General features: G+C 34.9%; 1 protein-coding gene across 9 annotated transcripts in view; it reads right to left on the reverse strand.

Annotated features, from left to right (window-relative positions):
• CDH18 (cadherin 18) overlaps positions 1–12,550 on the reverse strand; it is a 458,142-nt gene that overhangs the window by 109,919 nt on the left and 335,673 nt on the right. For all 9 annotated transcript variants that reach the window (XM_072327840.1, XM_072327841.1, XM_072327833.1 and 6 more), the window contains exons 4-5: positions 12,073–12,367; positions 3,819–3,938 (exon numbers count right to left, since the gene is read on the reverse strand). In XM_072327840.1, the coding sequence (XP_072183941.1) occupies positions 3,819–3,938; positions 12,073–12,367 (415 nt within the window). The remainder of the gene's footprint in view (positions 1–3,818; positions 3,939–12,072; positions 12,368–12,550) is intronic.

A 12,550-nucleotide genomic window follows, 5' to 3' on the forward strand; every position in this document is an offset into this window, starting at 1 on the left:
TTCACCAATTAACTATATTGTGTTTTAGGCACTGATGCATCAGTATTAAAGCTGTAAGTAACTTAATAGACTAACATTTTTTTTTTAATTGTTTCCCCAAAAGAATATGTGTACACTCGCATACTTAAAATTATGCTGTACAAATTATAATGCCACAAAATATGCCAGTCCCACATCAATTTTATCAAGAAATTTTAAAACAGATAACAATATTTACAACTGAGGTCTAAGGTCCAGAACTTCAAAATTTGCTCATTCGGTGCCCATGAGACACCTTTACATTTGTAGACATCTATCCATCTATTAGCTATTTTTATTGCCTGTAATTTGCTTAAGACACAAACAAGAATTAGTGAATAGTTCATCTCTTATAGGCATGCCAGAAGCCATTATTTGTATTATTGTGAAGAGTGAAAAGCAGAAGGAGCACTCTTCTCACACTTAATTGTCTGTATTAATTTGTAGTATCATTCTTTTGCAAACAGACATACATATTTCTTTACTATTTAGTATCTTCAAGTTAAAAACAAACAAAAACCCTAATTTGTGGTTAAGAACATTGTAATACTGCTGCTGAAACAACAGATCATTACAGACACAAATGAATACAAATACTTTTTTCACAGTTGTTCTGTTAAAGAGCATAAGTTTTCTCCTCCCGCTATGTTCCAATTCAAACCAGCAATGGCCCTTTATAATTGCACTGATAGCTGGTCTGGACCTCTTCACCCATCCAATAGCCAGCTCTTGAACTCTCCAGTCTCTCCAGCATCTGGCCCAGACTTCTGGCCATGCAAATACCTGGTACTCGAGCTACTTACCCTGGCTGGCCAGTCTAGCCTGATGCTCAGCAGGGACAGCACAGTGATGCACATGCCTATTAGATATGCACACAATCTACACTTTCCACTATCTGAGAGTTCAGACACAAAGGCCCCTCTGAACCATGGTCCAGCTCCTTCGCCTGGCACCTAACCCTCCACACACACATGTGCAGTCACAGAAAGTCTTTTCACCCAGGAAAAAAGTTAGAAAGGGAATACAATACAGGACAGAATACACTGATTAAGCACAGAACACAGCCAAATGGTACTGAGCAAGATTCTGTTTACACAGAACTGGTCCCTTTTAGCCTCTCATGCTGTTTTTCTCCCTTGCTTTTCCCTCCCTAGTTTGTCTCAATTGCTCTCTTTCTCTGCCTAAAGTCCTTCCTCTAAACATGCCAGAATAAATCTAGTGCAGCACCGTTATGCTCTTCCGTGCACCCCATGTGTCCAATACCCTGTGGGCAGTAATTCCTTCCGCCCAAAGGGAGACTGGGACAGCCTCTCCTGTTGACTCGTTCTGATGGGTTTCAACCCTGATCCATGGGGCTAAGTCCCATATAAAAGCCCAGTTGTGACTCCTCAGATGGGGAATTAAATGGGCATAAATCCCTCAGTGCTGCATCTCAGCGCTCCTTTGGGTGTGTGGAAATTAGCCTTTTATCAGATAAACTAACAAAAACTTCTGCCATAAACAGGTTTGTTTTGGGTTTTTTTTTTTCACTTTAATGTTTGTAATTTGGAGCATTTTAAGTGATGAATGTCCATTTAAGCTATTCTAAATTAAACTACTAAAAATCAATAATTTTGAAGTCATTGGATAATCAGTTGGTTCAGAACTAAAATCAGGTAGCTTAGTGCTTGGTGCTATTTAGAAGCAGAACAATTTTTAAGATTAGTATTCACACTATAACTATGAAGAACTTGATGTCTATGTCTGATAGCTTCAAGAAGCTTTACAGATAGCCATTAGAAATTCTTAAACTTCAAAAAGATTATATTCCAATATGAACATTGAGACTTTTTCCATTCTCTCTTTTTCCTTGCTATGACCATTCCACCTCTACATTGTAAAAGCAACTTGTGCATGCCGCTGTACATTCAGAAAACTTCCAGAGAACATAAAATTAAGATGGAAGTAAACAATTGAGGCCTTCAGGAAAAATAGGTCAGAGATTCAGAAAAGTGATGTTCTTAGAGAATCAGTGGTTTATAAAACAGGAATTCAACATGAAATTTCATAGTGAAACACTTTATTATTCAAGACTTTCCCATCATTTCCAATATTCTACTTCTTCCCATTATATCATCCCAAATTAAATTAAATTTAAAAAAACCACAGAACAACATAACATAAAAAAATCGAAGTCTCCACTTTTCTCACTGCTTCACTGTCTACTTACCTTATAAGGTATATATTCTTTCCCATGTAAACATTCCATTAGAATAAGGAATCAAAAACATCTCCATATTCTGTACACATATTAAAAACAATTTAAGTTCATAGATGTCATTAAAATCTTTCTCAAAGCCTAAGGCTTTCATAATGTAAACATACTTCCCATCTGCTTTCTTTACAACAGAAACAAATACTGATGTAATATTTTCTTGTATGATACAGATCTGGCACTGAAAACACCCATTATGATTCTTCATTGAATAAATAACAGCTCCCAGCTACATGATCCACACCATTGTCAAAAGAAAAAATATAGACCAGTGACTCAGAGTGACAAAAGAGAAGCAAATCGTAAGCCAGAGTTGTATTTCTAAGTAAAAGAAGGGCAGACAGAGTTTCACTACTGTACCACTGATTTGCTACATGTACCCCAGAATGCTTTTACTGTGTCAACTTATAGTCCACAGGCTAAGGTGTGCACCAGTAATTATTTCCAGCACAGAGTACGCACCGAATTGCATCAAGTTTATGCCCAAGCACTTCATACAATCCTTCAGTGCTGCCCCTGTCAGGCCTTGCACTGTTATGTCTTTCTAAAATGAGTTCAGCAATTTATAGAATAAGTCAGGTCAAGTGACATCTTGGAGTTATCTAGTCCAGCCTCCTACTCAAAGCAAGTGTAACATAAAAGTCATCCCAGGCGTTACAGACACATTCCTCTTGTACTGAAGCAAGCACATGATTCCAAAGTCCACAGAGATGAACATACACAAGACATCTACATATAAAAAAAATTAAAATAGAAACAATTTATACTACAGTTTCTTCACTTTAGCACAATTGTCCTTCACACATTAAGTGTAGGGATCATGCCAGATAAGTAGAAAGGATTTCATTCTTAGATATGGAAAGGGAAAAAAAAAGTTCAGATGCAAAAAGACCTCTGATGTTTTACTTGTTTAATATTAAGGACTATAAATATATCCTAAAAACAAGTGCTGTCATATTTATAAAGACAACAGCCCTCAGAAAATCTAAAGATATTAACCTTCAGTTCCAAAGGAGATTTCTTCCAGTGATGCACAGAGTATAAGCATAAATAACTTAGCTCATTCTACTTCTTGAAACAGAGAACACAATTTCAGTGCATTGGCAAAACAGTAGTTTTATAAATACAAAAATGATATTAATTTATTATGGGTTATGTATTGAAGCACATAATAAACCTCCTAAGCCAATTCTTCAGGCAAAACAAAGCATTTAAAATCATAATATATTCAGCACACTTGAGTCAATTCCTAAACAGAGGCTTGAAAATATGTGAAAGTGCTATTCCACTTTTGCTGAATGGCTCATATCATGGCACAATGCAGAATTAATTCGGTACCCAGTCAGCTCATTTTAGTACTCAGTGAAACATAGCAACTCTAAAATTTCATAGTGTTAAAGCCAAAAGTAGGATATAACAGGAACTAAAGAAAAAAAAAAAAAAATCCCATGCACCCACATATTTCCTACACTGGATTCCATCTACCAAACTTTATTAACTGCAACATATTAACCAAATTACACTGATTGATATGTAAAACACTCACCTGTTTTAGGGTCAACAGAGAAATATGGCTGTCCCTGAAGAATACTATATACTACTCTGGCACTGTTTCCATATGTAGGGTCATCTGCATCTGTTGCTGTCACCTGTAGAACAGATGTACCTGTATATATAGGAAAACAGAAGTTAGTTGATATAATTTTATGGCAAATAGGAATATTTATAAGTACATTCCTAAAACATTTCCATTCCTCATATTCTAAAACTGAGAGACCAATGGCATTGCTTCTGTATTATTATTAGTAGTAGCAGCACTGGAATTAGCATTAGTACACAAGTCGCACTGAAAGTAATGCCTCCTATTTATTTCCACAGAAACCACAACAGATACAAAGAACACAGTAACCCTGCATCATAGAGCAAAATCTCAGCTACAAAGTACTATTTTTCAACACTACCACCTCTACTAGAAATGCTTTTTAGCCAGTGATGAACAAGAGCCTGCATGCTACATTTGTAAAGATCTGCACCAACAGACGTGACTCAGTATCACTTCTGCCACTGCTGAAACACACTACCTGTCACCTCACTGTGCTCACATCCACTACGTGGTCTCCATAAATGTTCAGCAATTTTTGATGAATGTCAATAGAAGTGATTTTTATTTTTTATTTATTTATTTTCTACATGGAGAAATTCAATTCCATACCTTTGCTTTGTATACACTTTCATGTCAGACATTATCTTGTCAGGAATATATAAAATATGAAGCATTACTTTTGGAGCAGTCCCCAGAATTCGTATTGGTAAACGGGAGCTGGTTTAGCCTAGCAGCTGGAGTGCTCACCCAGTTCCGGTCTCATGTACCAGAAGATGCAGGACTGAGCTTTGGCTCTGTGTTTAGGGTGGTAAGGCACTGGAACAGGTTGCCCAGATATGCCGTGGATGCCTCATCTCTGGCAATGCTGTTGCACAGAGTCCTGGGCCCTAAAAGGTTGGTCTAGCTCCTTACCCAGAGGTTAGCAACTCCACCCATGGCAGGGGTGTGTAATTAGATGATTTTTAAGGCCCCTTCCAACCCAAGCCATTCTATGATCCTGGGATTCCTCCTCCTCTGATGATGATTACATTATATTTTTATATTCAGTTGAAAACAAACAAACAAAAAACCTTCAACCTCCCTATACATATAAAAGAAACCTTACTACATGTTCATGAACATATGTAACTTTGCAGCAAATGTATTTGTTCTTATTCACACATACAGACCTTAAATCTGAATATTTACTTGAGTTCTGAACAACTCATTCACAGATTTTGGGATTATCATCAGTTAGAGTACAAGTTACTACTGAAGTGCACATTTAAAATAATTTTCAAAAATGGCTCCAAATCAATAAGAAACACCAATCAAGATTCTGTCTTCTTCCCATATACACATTCTTCCATAAATACAGCTTTCAACAAACTCTTTTGGTTCAGTATTAAAAGAGGAAAGGTGATAAAAGCACAGGCTACTCCTCCGTAATTCTGAAAATGCCTTCCCAGCTAAATTAGCCATGGAGGCATCACTTGTATTTTGGGGTGTTCAATTTCACACTTCAGTTCTGAAGAGAAGTATGCTTTTGACTTGAATCCCTTGATCTCCCTCATTGTACTTTGATTTGCCTCATGGAAGAGTTTCAGAGCATGCCAATTAGATTTCTTCTGATTAAACCTAACCAGAAGATGTGCAGTAGCAGCATAGCTAATTTACCCTGACTGCAAAGGGACATTTGGTCCCAGAAACCAGACCAGAGCTATTCTGAAAGGTCTCCTGAGAACATACTGTAGGAACATAGAAACCAAAGTACACAGTTTCAACTATTCAACTTCATAGCTCCATGCGTTGGAAACTGACCTATCTGTTAACGTAACATAAAATAATTTTTATGTTAATAATCAGCGCACATTGGGAACAGAGGTACTTAAAATCATTGGTTCTCACTTAAGAGTACTAGAATGCAAGCATTCAAATCTTTGCATGTATGTACTTACTGCTGTTCCAGAAAGTATTCCTTCATTAATGGAACACAAACTTGGACACAGAACGACTCTTATTGTGTCTCCACCAGAGCTTTAGTAAAAGGTACAGCAAATATGACTGCATGCTTAAATACAGTACCTTGTAGTCTCTGAAACAGCCCAAATGCATAGCCTCACAACTGACAATACAGTAGATAAAAAGATACCTTGATGAATTTGAAAACTGTAATAAAAACTAAGCTGAAGCTAGTATTCTGTTGATAGTTAATCAGGAGTTAATGGTAAAATTGATAAAATTACTGAGAAAATTAAATACAAAGTACAGTTAGTTTAATTTTTGTAGAATATTCTAGGACTCTACTCAGCCATATTGATTTGTTATCTCATTTTAGTGCAAGAACTCATGCAAACAACAACAGGCCACCTGAAATACAGGAAATGAAAGTTTTAAACTTTTCACTGCAGCCCTCCTAAATACTATGACTATCTACTACTGTAGCTCAGCTGTTGTATTTAGTGGTGAAGTTTAATTCATAATTCATTTATTATTTATCGCCCTATTTATAGCATTATTGTTTTAAGTTGAAACCTTACTTGTGGAATTTTTAAACATTACCAAGTAACTGACAGATACTGATTTTATTCTTTTCAACTGCATACAAGAAAGAAATCTATCCAATTGGTAGTCACCTACCAGGTTTTCTTACCAGAGTGGTGGGCAACTTCTGTACCTGTTTACATAGAGATTCTTCTGCTTTGAGAAACAACAGTTTCTGCAGCTGCCTACTCTTACAAGTTGCCTACCTATTTGCTCTCTTTCATAGAGCTCTTGAAATTCAAGGTATGCTTTGGAATGGATGAACCTAGCTATTTCAGATAATAAAAATACATGAAATAGATGTAATATTTAATGGTACTATAATTCCTCACATATATTCTTCTCCACTTTGCTTATTTTAAAAGATAGGAAATCAAATCTGAGTGCTTGTGTTGCTCGTTGGTGTGGGACAAAGAAAGAGGGGCTAAAGAATGGAGCTATTTCACATGAGCAGCTGGCAGGTCATTTTAGCATGAATGGAATGCTATTATAAAATCCAGTTAAGTGATTTTCTAATACATATGTATCCCTCTCCTAGCAAACACCAGATAATAGCAATTTCATACTGAATAGTGGCAAAGTGTTCTCTTTGCATCTGAAAGAACACTAAGAATCACAGGTTTTAACTTACCACCACCACCCTAACTCTCAAGCACTCTCTCAGTGCAAACTAGCCCAACAGGTGCTAACCTTTTTGCTGTACTAGGTAAGCATTTCATTGTATTAAGTATGTTCAGTATCTTAGAGGATATAACTACACTGGCCTGTTATCTAATTCCTTTATTTGCTGAGCACAGAGGAAACAGTTTGGAAAACAGTAGAATAGAATGCCTCACAGGAAAAAAATTAAAAGAAGTTAAAAGTGTATCTCTTCATTTTACTTACTCCTTCAAAATTAACGTCATTTTAATGAGCTGACTGACAGGTCATGATCTCAAATGTATTTGCACCATTCAGATACAGCATCAGTTTTTGTTGCTGAGTTGTATGTAGAAACTAGGTGTAGGGAACAGTCTAGATGGAGAACAATACAGTACAACTGAGATGCCATTTTTAATGCTAAGCATTCTGAAAAAAATAATGTAATACAAAAAAATACGCATCTAATTTCCCTGGAGACTTCAGAATAGATATGAACATTGGACCCAGAGGCATACCTTCCATACTTTCTTCACTAACGTACTGTGAAAGTGCCTGTCAAGGAAAACTCAAAAATTCTGCCACGAAAGCATTCTAACACTCCACTTAGGCAATAAAAAAAAGACTTTTTTTCCCTAAAGTGGAAGCTCTGCTTATTGAGAGCACAACTACCATTCCACATGATTTCTCCCCACAGTTTAGAGATTACATTTTGGGAATTCCATTTTCTTAGCTAATGTTTTATGCTGTAAAACACATCAGCATACTCTGAACGCCACTCTGTTAACTTTGTCTTTTTGTCTGTCAAAAGTAACAATCATTCTATTTGGGAAATCAAATTGTAGTTTGATATCAAAATCTTTTTTTGTTTTTACTCTTGTTAGTATCCTTACAATAAAATGTTTAAATATCAAGGAAAAGCTGAAGGGAATACTTCAACCTGTCTCTCTGAAGACAAATTTTTAATGTTTAATGAGGTAGTTCAATAAAACATGTCTGTTGAGAATGCAAATCTGTATGCATGACTTCCCATAGTTTGCTGTACTGTTAAAAACTCAAATGGATCAATATTGAAAAAAAGTCAAAGAAGTGAAAATAAGGTGAAGTTTAATGAACACAGGGATTTCCTGCCTAACTAAACTAATTCCTAAGCTAGTATTAATTTAGAAACAAACCAATACAACATGTTTTACTTTCACTCTACATTAGAAAAAAATTATTTAACCAGGAAATGAACTCTTGGAATGCAGAGACCACAAAACTAATACAAGATCATACTGTAAAAAAATAAAAAACAAACAAACAAACAAACCACACCCCATATATTTTAAGTCAGTTATCTTTATTTATATATTAAAATCAAACTCACAAACATATAAACATTTCTCATGCAAATCGTATTTATGAACAGGTGAAGAACACCTTCCAAATTATCTGGAATTATGGGTAGCTCACATTACAATAACCTGGGAAGAAGTTCAGAACTGCCCACTATACCTAATAATTGCCTAAGTAGGATGTATTGGGAATACTCTTCTTATGCAAGAACTCAGCACTAGAAAAAGTTAATATGCAATATTTCATTATTTTGAAGCCATAAAGAAATGAGCAGATACAGAAGGCTTCTACTGACTGAAAATCATTCTTTTCCTTTTACCTGTAGATAATGAGCACACCCATCAACCATGAAAAAGAGTGTAGCTGTAGCTACATGTTAACATGTTAATTCCCTTAAACTGTGAATACTGTGATCTAATATTTGGCAAACAGTTTAACAAAACTTAACTGTACTCTCTTGTCAGTGACTTAAAAATGAAAAGCTTTAAAGGTCCTACACTTATTAAAAGCAGATTAAGAAAGAAAAAGAGAAAGTTATAGCTTGTGGGGAAAATAATATCAGCTAACTTCTTGAGGACAGACAGGAACCTGCTGCAGAAACTAAGCAGCATAGCAGAGAGGGAAAAAACATCATCCATCACTTTGCATGAATAGAGAGTTTTCAATTTTACCATCACTGTAGTAAGTCCATGTAAAAAAGATATATGTATGAAAGGACTTTTTAAAGTACTGACAATTCCCTAGAAATTCATAAAATAACAAGATGTAAAGTCACATACAGAATCTACAGCTATACGTTAAAACTCGAGCTAATTATAGACCGAATGAAAATGGCATAAGGATGAATCTCTATTATTTCGCAGAAAGAATATAACCTATGGAAGCCCTAATAGAATTATTCTTCCAGAGGCTGCACGCAAAAACTTGTTTACAATATGAAATAAACACAAAAGTTCAGTAAATGGAAAAGAATGATAAAAAATTTGCAAAGAAAATACAGTGCATGCCCATGGCAGATCGCTTGTATGGAAGGATATGAAAACCTTGCTTTATTCACACTACAGGGAAATTCCGTGGAACAGATTGTTGACCGCAGGTACAACCAGTAAAATATTTAATTTTTAAAACATAACATTAATGTTCTACCATTAAAACTTCCTTGGTTTATCATAATCCACTCTGATTTATAACCAAAAACATCAACATAGTCTAATTATTATAACTGCTCTCTAAAAAAGTTGTACTGTAATACTTAGATTAAGACAAGTACAAAATTATGACTAACATCTATATACTAACAACACATTTTGAGATAACAGAAATACATACAGAAAATAGTAATATTGACTGCTCTTGTCTTGGAGGATATCATTGACTTTCCCCACTGTCCTCCCATCCAGTAAGTAAAAGTCTTCCACAAACAAAAAAGAAAATATTCAATTAATTTTAATTGTCTTCTTTAAAGACAAAGGAAACTTGAGAAAAGAGAAGACAAAGAAAACTCACTGTTCAAAGAAGAAAATTCATAAAAGGGAAGTTAAGAGCCAATACAGGAATAATAATGAAAGAAGAGTGAAGGAAATAAAGGAGACCAAAGAAAGCTGTTTCTCGTTCTATGCACTTGTTGTAAGAAGAACTGCATGAAGAAAAGTCTCAGAATTATCCATGGCTGAGAGGAGACATCTAAAATAGCATACAGTGTGGGAGGACTTAGGAAGAGGACTGGAAAAGGATAAAAACGCTACAAAAAACTATGAGGAATTAAATGTTAGATTAAGACAATTATCATGCAGAGATTTATGTATTTTTCAGAACATCACATATAGAGAACATTTTAAGAAGGAAAAAAAACAAAAAACAAAAAACAAAAAACAAACTATTCCCACATTTCAGGGAAGAAGTGACAGAAAGAAAAGAGAGGTAGTCATGAAAGCAAGAAGAAAGTGAGAGGGGAAAATGTTATATACTTTTGATACATGATAGTTGGTAAGCTTAAAAGTCTGTTTAACATGCTCTGATTTTGCATGGAAGTTAGAAGATTATCTACTGTACTCTATCCAAAATTAATGTCACTCAGGTCAACAAAGAATCCGCTGATTCAGAAATCAGTCTGTCTCTAGTCTGCCACAAAACCAAACTTGATGGCTCAGAAATAATAGTTACTACATTTTGGTCTCTCCAGGATTGGCTTACTACATGCTAGCAAATGAATTAAATGCCACAGTTCACTTGTATATGCAATAAGAGAAATGGAGATGTAGAATATACTATTTTACATATCTAATGTAGGTCAGAATTTCAACCCATTTAGTCTAGCCATACATTTCTTTGTATACCATGAAATTGGTCTCCTTACATACACAGATTAAATCTCACTCGTTACATATTGAGATATGTCTGAACTCAGTATAATAGCATCATGTGGTATCAGAGAATATGAATCAAATGCAGATCTCTAGTTAAAAATTTTCACTTACATACACTTGGAGTTGCACAAGATACCCTCCCATCCAAAATAACATTGACAAAGCATCTGACTTTCAAGTCTGAAACAAACTATTTTTGTTTTCTTCTGAGCTACTCATACAAATCATCACCACCATTCAAATAGTTGCAAAGCATTAACATTCAGTGACAACGTTAATGTTTGTATGTAATGATGAATATTGTTGTAAGAGCTGAGTAACTACATGTATTTGGGTATTTTTCCTATTTGACTTGTAGGTTTTAAACTTCTGCATAATACAATCTGCAATCTGCTTACCTGAAAAAACAGCCAGGAGAGAAGAGGATACATACCTATATATATATATATATATATATATATATATATATATTCAGTTGGGAAGGTTAGATATCTGACACACCTTGGACTCTAAGCTTGTGACTTAGATGGAGAGTGCAGGTATTTTGATGGGCAGGGTAAAGTGCGTGTACATGAGATAATGATCTGTACTGTCCATTCATTAATAAATATAGTAGACTTAATAAAATAGGTTGAATGTCATGACCATTCTTCAAAAGTACTTATCACAGAAGCTATAGTTGCCTGTCTATCCTGAACTAATTATATATCTTTGATATTGATATCTCACAGCTATAAAATTAATTTCAATAGCAGAGAAGCTACAAAGAAAATTGATTGTATAATAAGGCATATCAAAGAATAAGAATTTCTGAACTACATTTCTAACACAAGAAAAACAATTATCAACACTTATGGTGTATTTCGTTTCACTTTATAGAAATTTAAAAAGGTAAACAAAGATATGAGAGTTTGGTCTAAAATAATCTAGTGAACTACTGTTCCTTTGGATTTATTTAATTCAGTAGATTACTGCTTTTGTAAACATAAAAGAATGAAATAAACAGCATAGCTGAATAAGGAAATACAAATATATCTTGTTTCTAGAACACAAACTGCAGCTTGCCTAGGAGTGCAATGCAACATGTATCATAAACCATTCAAGAATAAGGGTGACACTCCTTTACAGTCAGCATGTATGTGTACTGTTTCCTCAATACGAAAATCATTAGTAACATACAAGACTGCATTTGGTGTCTTCTTATCACCTCAACTGTAATATTTTTCACATCCAGCCACTGAAACATTACAGCATCACAACACTGTCACACAGCATGTGGCTTTTTTTACTTTGTTAAAAGACTGCTGAATAAAGTAACTTGTTTTCCTTACCCATTTCAGACATCTCTGGCACAGTAACAATGTACGGTCCATCTGTAAATTTTGGTGCGTTGTCATTGATATCCTGTACTTTGATAATAAACTCAGATTCAGGCTCAAGTGGCTTGTTTGTCCTTCTATCAATAGCTTGGGCATGAAGCACATAATGAGTCTTCTGTTCTCGATCTAGGCTTTTGGTTGAATGGATGTCTCCCGTTGTGTCATCAATAATAAATATAGTTCCTGCTCCTTCTCCAGTAAGAATGTATTTGACTGATCCATCACCTTTGTCGGAATTGGAGTGCAGCTGTAGAATACATACACATAAAAATCACATAAAATGACTTATTAAGTTTCATGAAAGGTTACTGTACAAAAGATATAAAAAATTATAATATTACTGCTAACACTGTTTTGCCTAGTTTTTAACCTTCTCAACTCCTGCTATAATTCTTCATGCACTATTACTGACAAGACAATCATTTTACTC

The sequence above is a fragment of the Excalfactoria chinensis genome, chromosome 2 (genome assembly GCF_039878825.1).
Source record: "Excalfactoria chinensis isolate bCotChi1 chromosome 2, bCotChi1.hap2, whole genome shotgun sequence".
Classification (NCBI taxonomy): Eukaryota; Metazoa; Chordata; class Aves; order Galliformes; family Phasianidae; genus Excalfactoria; species Excalfactoria chinensis.